We start from the raw sequence: 9,224 nt of genomic DNA on the forward strand, positions 1-9,224 counted from the left end.
TCTCTCTCTCTCTCTCTCTCTCTCTCTCTCTCTCTCTCTCTCTCTCTGGTGAAGGATGGCCTGGTGGGAATCCAATGGTTATCAGTCCTTCTGCCTGCCCTGGGAGGACAGTGAGCTCGAGGACCTCGAGGACAGAGATGAGCCTTCTGCCGAGCTACAGTATGAAGACCTAGACTCAACCTCCATTAACTATGTCAGTGGTGACGTCACCCACCCCCAGGCTGGTGAAGAAGATGCTGTCATTGTGCACTGTGTAGGTACGAGTAGTAGGCTGGGACCCTGAGGATACCTTGTCTTTATGATGCCAAGAAGTTGGAAGGATAAGGTCAGATGTGACCTAAAAGTCATTATCCCAGTGATCACTGCATTGTTTGTTCGGGGGTGTGGCTTTTAGCAGTGAGAGTTGACTCTTTACTGGGTTGAATTATCTATCCAGCCCCCTTGGCCCCGGCTTCCTTTTACACATGGGCTGTTGGTATCAGCTCTGTCCTCTGCACTACGTGTTTAAGAGGGTGGACTGAGGTGACACTTGGAAAGTAAATCCATCCTGTGAGGAACAGCAAAACTCCAAGTGTGTTCCTCCTGCAGCCGGCACACTTTAACTTCCCCCACCTGGAATCCTCTTTCCCAGTAACCACACTGAGCATGTGCAAGCGCCGTAAGTGGAGCCGTCTCCATCCTTGCCTTCTGTCTTACTCTGTCCTGTTCTCCTCTGTCATGCATTTCGTCACCTGACGTGGAACATACACTGGTTTATTTGACTGTCTCATTGCGTTGGAAAGTGAGCTCTGTGGAGCTGGGGCTTCTGTTGTAGTTCACTGGTGTACGCCTGGTGTTACAACAGTGGGTGACATGTCAGATCTGTGAGCCAGTGTGTGTAGAGTAAATGAGGATAAATACAAGGTTTAGCCAGATGGACTAGTGCCAGCTTGAATTGAGCCTTCCACTTTTCTTCCTCCTTACTGCGTGTGCAAGCATGAACTGCAGGCTTATGAGTGTCCACTCCATCCTGTCCGTCTGCTCTGTAGTCTGCATCCCTCACAGGCACCAGCACTTCCCTTTCACACTTCATTTCTGAGATTCCCATTTTGACCATTCTTGGCACAGTATATTCTAGTATACCTTCACGAGTATTCCTAGGAGATTAGATATATTTCCTTGTCTAAAAAATCATTCTCCCACAAGCCTATTTTGGGTACTTTTGGTTTCCAGAGTCACGGACTAGACTTGCCTCCTATAGATGGAAATTTTCTCTCTCCTGTCAGATGATTCTGGCCGCTGGGGCAGAGGTGGTTTATTCACAGCTCTGGAAGCACGGTCAGCTGAACCAAGAAAAATATATGAACTGGCTGGGAAAATGGAAGGTAAGAAGCAGAGAAGAGGAGGAGAGGCTCAAGGGCAGGAGAGGACACTTAAATCAGTGCATGGGTGGGTTAGAGTACACTGCAGGGTGAGAAGTGCCAGCAGGAGCCTGGCTTTTGCCATTGGCTGCCCATAGTGTGTGGCTTTGAGGAAGATCCCCTCAGTTTATTTTCTCATAATTTGTGGCTGACACTGTCGCCACCTTCTCTGGGGCTGTAATAAGAATAGTAGATGCAAGTGTTCTGGCTAAAGACCAGGTCCCTGCTCACCCTCCTGACCATCTCCCTAGAAGAACATCAGACCTAGTAGAGAGAAGTCGGACATACTTTTAAACTGTTCACGGCAGCTCAGACTCAGTGCTGTGGGGAAGGAGGGCTAGTACACTCCCCGAAGACAGACGTAAGGGTGTGTGGGGACTTGAGGACTGGGGCACATGATGGACAGTATCAGCCTTTGGTACCAGAGCTGGGAAAAGGGACCTGCTTTTATGTGCAGCAGTCACAGTGTGGTGACAGGGATGAAGGCTTCCTTGTTCTTTTCTGAGGTGACTGAGGGGGTAAGAGCCCTGGTAGGAGGAACACCTGCCAGAGCTCTTAGAGACTGGGTTTAGCTCATGCTTCTACCCTGTCTGGGGTTAATCAGACGGAGTGAATATTGGCTCTAGTGACGGATTGTTGAGAGAATTAATTCCAGGTCTGGATCCTGACCTGACAGTTGGAAAAGCAGAGAACCAGAGAGAGGGGAATTTGAGATGTGGATGGAGGAGACAAATCCTGGATTGTAGTCATGAGGCAGAAACGAGGTCACAGATGACAGAGCCTGGGAAACGTAGCCATTTAGTCGCTGAGGCAGGAAGAGGAAAGGGATTGTTAGAGAAAAGAGGGAACTTGAGACTGTAGCGTTTTGAGTTAAGGTTGAGTAGACCTCATCCAAAATGCTTGGGACCACAAATGTTTCAAATTGCAGATTTAAAAAATAATTTGGAATATTTGTGTGTACATTATGAGTCTGTGGTGTTGGGATCCAAGTCTAAGTACAAATTCCTGTGTCTCACATGCATCTAATACGCAACGTGAAGGTAATTGCACACAGCAGTGTTTCTAATGTACCCACCACAGAAAGTCAGTCAAGTGGGCTACTTCCTATTCTGGTGTCATGTGAAAATCTGAATTCAAAACTCTCACATAGAATTTGGATTTCTAGATTAGAGATACCCACTTTGCACAATTAAAGAGGTGGTGATGAAGGCAGAGACCCACAGTATCAACAGAGTGGAATCAGAAGGGCTAGTGGATTTCACCCCTATCAGTGGCCATATTTCCTTGGAACACTGGAAGGAGTTTGAAGTCTGAAATGTGACGACACAGACTTAAAGAGTAATGGTCAATGTAACTAGAGGGGAACGGTGCCTTCGTCTCTAAAGAGGGATTAAAGTAGGGCAGCAGAGCGGATGAGCCTGGCTAGAGCTACCAGGGAAGGCGGAGAGCATTGCCCTGGGTCTGAGAAGATGAGTAGAGTTCACATTGCTGGACAGAAGTGACCGTAGAGTTTCCAGTGTTGTCTCATTCTTTTGTATCTTCCCCAGACTTAGGATTCCCAGTGCCCGATGACTGCAGGATCTAGGCAGTGATAGCCCCAGGCAGCCCAGGGTAGAGCCACTATACAAGGGGGTTGGGGGGAAGCTTAGGCACGTGATAGAGACTGTTCACAGGTAGCCTGCTTATTTGGGAAATCTGATCCGGAGAATGACTTCAAAGATTAGGGTTATTTATCATTTTTGTTTGAACAGAAAATTCACACTGAGTCTATAAAGCCCAGAACTAAATTGGCCCATTTGTCTAGAGTATAGGCCTGATTTGATTCGGAGAAAGGGAAATACACAGGTGACGTGACGTGGTAGAGTGCAGTCTGGGGGTGGTTTAAGACAAACAGGGACTCCCCACCCTCTGCCTTTCCGGATCACTGTGATGGCCACAGGGGCATCGGCTTAGTAAAGTGTGACAACCGGAGTTTGGAGGGAAGCAGCTGAGTACCTGCTGCAGATGATGACAAGTCAGGGAAAGCTGTAAAAAAATTCAGACGGAGCTGCCGTGCCAAACCTAATGGAGCAAGCCCATGTCTATAGTCCTGGAACCGGGGAGGGCAAGGCAGGAGGATTGCTGCAAGTTCAAGAAAAGCCTGAACTACAGAGTGAGATCCTGTTTCAGAAAGCAAGACAGTAACAAAAATGTGACTGGAGTTAGAAAGTGAACCCTTCAGGAACTTAATGTTTTCTTTCTCTAAAAACCTCAGACCTGAGTTTGGGCGATGTCCTTTTATTTCCGATCGATGATAAAGAGTCACGAGACAAGGGACAAGATCTGGTAAGTAAAAATCCTTTCACACGTCAGGACTGAAGCTGCTCTTGACACCTCTGCTGTCCAGCCTCTGCAGTAGCACAGTAGCTTGTTAGGACTACCACATCTATACCACCTACTGGGTGGTTACTGGGGACAACGTGATCACAGTTGTCCATTTCTTTTGGTTTTTATTCACTTTACATCCAGATCATAGCCCTCCCTCCTTCCACTCTCACCCTTACAAGTCCCTCCCCCATTGTCCCCTCCCCTGCTCCCTAGAGAAGGGGAACCCCACTTGGTACCACCTTACCGAGGGACAAATAATCCCAGCAGGACTGGGCACATCCTCTTCCACTGAGGCCCAACCATGCAGTCCAGGTAAGGGAAGGGCATCCAGTGACAGGGAACAGAGACTGAGACAGCCCCGGTTCCACTTGTTTGGGGTCTTTGAAGACGAAGCTGCACTTTGGTTACAAATGTGTAGGGGTCTGGGTCTAGCCCCTGCATGCTCCCTGGTTGGTGGCCCAGGCTCTGAACTCCCTTGGGCCCATAGTTGACTCTGAAGTTCTTCTTGTGGTGTCCTTGACCCCTCTGGCTTGCTCAGTTCTATCCCTACTCTTCCACAAGACTTCCCAAACTCCACCTACTATTTGGTTGTGGGTCTCTGCATCTGCCTCCATCTGCTTCTGGAAGAAGCCTCTGAGGAGACAATTATTATTCCTGTCTTCAAGCATACAAGATGTGCAGGGATAAAGATAGAGCAGAGACTTTGGGAACAGCCAACCAATGACTGCCCCACCTTGAAACCCATCCCACTCGAGAGATGATGCTCTGCTCTGCTTGCAGACAGGAGCCTAGGGGCCTTTCTAACAGCATTGCATGACCAGTCGCCTTCTCACTGTGCCTTTCTACAAGTTCTAATTTCCTCATGTGTGTGCACATGCGTGTTGGTTGAGAGGACAACTTACAGATGTCCATTCTCTTTCCACCATGTGGGTCTTTGGGATCAAGCTCGGGTCATAGGCTTCGAAGCCAGCCCTTTCTGATCTTTTTATTGTTAGTACTCCACGCAGTGCTGGCTCACAGAATATGTCCCAAAGCATTTCCTGAGTAGAATAAGAAAGTACGATGTAAAATTCTCAGGGTTTATCATTTTTGTTTATACAAAAATTCATGTAAAGGATTATGCTTTCTAGCTGGCAGAAGATAGGAGGCAACCCACACCTCCTCTGCTTTGCATTGTAAGTGTCTCCTCCTTGCTTGTCAGTTGGAGTATCTGTAGTGAGTTTTTAATTTTAACCACATCCACCTGACTCTGTCTGAGGGCCAAATCCATGAAGTTTGAGCCAGATCATTGCTGACTTAGAAAAAGAGTTAGAAAGTTGAGGCCAAGAGACGCTCACACTCAAAGGCCTGTGTGGCTAACCTCAGTAATTTCTACAACGCTACTTGAAGTGAGCAGAAAGGGGACAAAGGTATCTGTGCAAAAGAAACAGTCCAGTGGCTCAGGCTGGTGGCTGTGAATGTGGCAGTGGTCGCATGCTTACCTAGCCTGGGCTTAGTTAGTCTCACCAGGACTGCATAAGGAAGGGTGCAGTGTACAGCCGCATGTCCAGATGGATTGCATTGGCCTCAGCAGTTCCCCAGAGGATCTCAGAGGGCAGGAGGGTTTGGCATTGTCTTCACAGGGGTTGTTAGGATGGAGATAGGATGACTCTTTTTCTGGGGCTGTGGAACTGATGAGCACTACCAGTTAGAGGGCTGAAATACAGAACTCTGACAAATATCAGCCAAGATTCCACAGTTTCTCTCTCCTGGAAAACAGTTAGGAAAGTCCATGTTTTGGACTCTGGCTTGACCCTATCTTGGAACAAGAAAGAAAAGCCTACGTAAGTTACCATGGCATAATACGGGCCAGTCATGCCATATGTTGTAGCATACTGCTGTCCAGGCAGCGTCCAGGAGGGTTGGGCTGAACCCTGGTCCTCTGTAACAGTCCGTGCTCCCCCGTGGCCGCTCACTTGCTGGCAGTGTGACTGCCTTGTGCTTACTCTTGCAGTTGGCCTTGGTTGTAGCTCAGCACCGTGATCGCACCAATGTCCTGTCTGGCATTAAGATGGCAGCCCTAGAAGAGGGCCTGAAGAAGATATTTTTAGCAGCAAAGAAAAAGAAAGGTAAGGCTCTCCTCTGCGCTCAGGATGAGAATTTCTGTCCAGACATGTGCTGTGACTTTTGAAGGGAGGCAAGAAATGTCAAGACTTCCCTTGATCTGCCTGGTAAAATCAAACCAGAGGTCTCACCTACTTCATTTCGTATTTACATAGCCCTTTCCTTTGTGGGCTGTGTCCATCCAGTGGGCATTGTTGTCATGGTTATGAAGCAGTCCTTAGCTTCCTCACCTGTCTGCTCAAGCCTAGTGTGTCTCAGTGTTTGTGGGATTCCTTGGCCTTTGGGAGAATTTATGCTAGTTAATTTATGATTTACCCATCAGTCAGAGTCCGCCTAGTGTGTCTCAGTGTTTGTGGGATTCCTTGGCCTTTGGGAGAGTTTACACTAGTTAATTTATGATTTACCCATCAGTCAGAGTCCATGCCCATCCCATCCACTTACTTCTAGAACCTGTGGGTTCTTGTGTTCAACAGAAAAACTTACTTTTCCCCTCTTTCATATAGATGTTAGATCTGATTCTTCTTCCCAGCCCCTTGTTCCCAGAAGGCTCTGCCACGTGGCTGGTTACCTGTGCTCAGGTACCACGTGCCCGTCTCCTCACATCTTCCCAGTGAATCTCTGTCTCAGAATTCTCTCTCCTCTCGGATGTCCCACCTCCTATTTCCTGCCTAAACTAGTGGCCATCAGTTGTATTATTGACAGGTGCCATATCCATACAGACATCAGATATTCTCTCTACACTTCATTTCCTACATAGAATATTTTTGATATTGTAATTGTATACTTTATATGAAACCATCAATATTTTCTCCTGCATATATTTTTATTTTATCATTTTTTTCATAATTACCATATGATTATCATAATTCGTTCTTTTCAATAGCAAGTGTTCATCTTCCACGAATTGGACATGCTACAAAGGGTTTTAACTGGTATGGTACCGAAAGGCTTATTCGGAAGCATTTGGCTACACGAGGAATCCCGACTTACATGTATCCTTTTGTGGTCTGATTATACACATTTCAAACAATGAGGAAAAATCATGCTCCGTTTCCTGATATTGCTATTTAATCCAAGGCTGTCTTCTGTCATGTCCTTTACTCTGTCCCTCTTCAGTGAGACATAACTAAGAGACACTTTCTAACTTGTATGATCCAGAATATTCACCCAAGAAAATAAATATACCCAAGCATTTCTGGATTTGTAGAAATAGATTAAGACAAGGCTCAGCAGATAAAGATGCTTGCTTCAAATCGTGATGGCCTAAGCTCAGTCCAGATGCACGGGAGAAGGAAGGAGAGAACTGACTTCTGAAAGTAGTCGTCTTACCTCACACGTGTACCACACGTATTACACACAAATAAATATATTTAATAAGTGGGATTTTTTTTCAGTAAAATAGGATATATGGAAACTGGGTATGGGTGGCATTTGTCTTTAATTTCAGCACTCAGGAGGCAGAGGTAGGCAACTCTGAATTTGGGGGCAGTCTGATGATATAGTGGTATACAGAGAAAGCCTGTCTTGATAAACAAACAAACAAACAAACAGTAAATATCAGGGGAGAGTTAATAGTACATTTGATAACATCTTGTCACTTCTTTCGAGGCCCTTCAGGGTCTTAGTAGAGGCCTAATTCTAAGCACGTAATTCTGTTCACTAAAGTTAACTTAAACAAGTGAGCTCTTGTTTTAGAGTTTTTGTCATGTATTCTTCTTTGTGTTTTCGTTTTCATTACAGTGCTAGAAATTCAACCCGGGGTCTTACACATGCTAGGACAGCACACTTGCACTGAGCTACACCCGCACCCCTTTCTGCTGTACTCTTAAGAGGCAGTGTGAAATCCACTGTGAGCATTAAGTTTCCAGGAAAGCACACTTGCACTGAGCTACACCCCCAGCCCTTTCTGCTGTAGTCTTAAGAGGCAATGTGAAATCCACTGTGAGCATTACGTTTCCATCTACGTTCACTGCAATCATATTATTTCTTCTCAACACCTGGCTCTGTAGGCCAGCATTTTTAAACTGTAAGCTGTGTCCAAAGTGGCTAGAAACAACAGAATTAACCTCTAGGTTCCATATACAGAAAGTCTATCTTTCTACCTAGATCCTTACCAAGATATATGCACTCCATGTGGTCCCTAAAGGATTTATGTTCCTATAAAGCCTTAATAAAGAAGTCAGGTTTCATGTGCTTGTTCACTGTCAGGAGTTTACACCACATATCCATGACAGTCACGGGTTCTGACAGTAGTAGAAGAGTCTCTGGTCTGAAGGGAAGGCATGGAGGGTTTGGCAGTGATTACCCGAGCACTAATAGTTTGGGTACGGTTGAGTTAAAATGGTGAGATATGCCTTCCTTAACCATCTCTGCAGATACTACTTTCCTAGAAGTAAGGCCGCTGCCCGCCATTCACAGCCTGCATCCCCCACCTCAGCACCACTGGTTCCTTAGCAACCAGCCCAACATTGGGTCCAGTTTTTAGCAACCAGTTAGCTTGATTCATGCCGCCAGAGTGACTGTTAGCTTTCAGGAAACAAGGCTGTCTTTGGCCATATTCTCTACTCTGGAGTTTCTGGGCTAGTCTTTTCTGAATTCTAATTTTGTTCCCCTGGAAGTGTTACTGTGATCCAGTACCTGTAATACAGGAATGCACAGCTTATACGGGAAAGCCCTTTGGCTTTATATTGCCTAAGTTTATAAAATAATAAATTGCCTATTGTTAATAGTTGTGGTGCTTTTTTTCTTACTGAGTCTAGACCCTTCACCAGACTGATGTACAGAAGGAAAGACTGGCTGTGTGATTAAGGAAAGCTGAGTAAAGACAGGGCGGGGAGGCCTTGGGGGAAAGACGCCACTCCAGCCAACTCATGCCTTCAAAGAGAGCACAGGGCAGAGGCTGGAGACAGGCTCCATCCATCCGCACCAGCGGGACCCTGCCCTTCTTTCCACTGCTCATGGGATCTTGAAGAACGCTGATTGGCCTGAAGTGTGACTTTAGAAAACCCTGAGAACACCCTTTCCTCCACCTACAAATCCAGTTTTGTTTCGTACGAAGCTCCTGGCTGGCACAGCGTGACCTGTGAGTGGTACTGCAGAAGCTCCTGGCTGGCACAGCGTGACCTGTGAGTGGTACTGCAGAAGCTCCTGGCTGGCACAGCGTGACCTGTGAGTGGTACTGGAGAAGCTCCTGGCTGGCACAGTGTGACCTGTGAGTGGTACTGGAGAAGCTCCTGGCTGGCACAGCGTGACCTGTGAGTGGTACTGGAGAAGGCCTGGGACACAGACCCACTGGAAAAGGAATCTTGGAGGGAAGACCATGTAAGTTGTGGTTGATTGCACCTTGTATGTGAA

At 46.6% G+C, this 9,224-nt stretch overlaps 1 protein-coding gene across 3 annotated transcripts in view; it reads left to right on the forward strand.

Moving 5' to 3' along the window:
- Nucleotides 1–8,598, forward strand: part of Chd1l (chromodomain helicase DNA binding protein 1 like) — a 48,092-nt gene extending 39,494 nt beyond the window's left edge. For 2 of the 3 annotated variants that reach the window (XM_028789724.1, XM_028789725.1), the window contains exons 18-23: nt 55–257; nt 1,266–1,364; nt 3,655–3,725; nt 5,761–5,875; nt 6,754–6,862; nt 8,246–8,598. In XM_028789724.1, the coding sequence (XP_028645557.1) occupies nt 55–257; nt 1,266–1,364; nt 3,655–3,725; nt 5,761–5,875; nt 6,754–6,862; nt 8,246–8,324 (676 nt within the window). In that variant the 3' untranslated portion in view covers nt 8,325–8,598. Of the gene's footprint in view, nt 1–54; nt 258–1,265; nt 1,365–3,654; nt 3,726–5,760; nt 5,876–6,753; nt 6,863–8,245 lie in introns of those variants that run through there. The other variant, XR_003714188.1, reaches the window with a different exon arrangement.
- Nucleotides 8,599–9,224: the final 626 nt, after the last annotated feature.

The sequence above is a fragment of the Grammomys surdaster genome, unplaced genomic scaffold, assembly GCF_004785775.1.
Source record: "Grammomys surdaster isolate TR1022 unplaced genomic scaffold, NIH_TR_1.0 125849, whole genome shotgun sequence".
NCBI lineage: Eukaryota > Metazoa > Chordata > Mammalia > Rodentia > Muridae > Grammomys > Grammomys surdaster.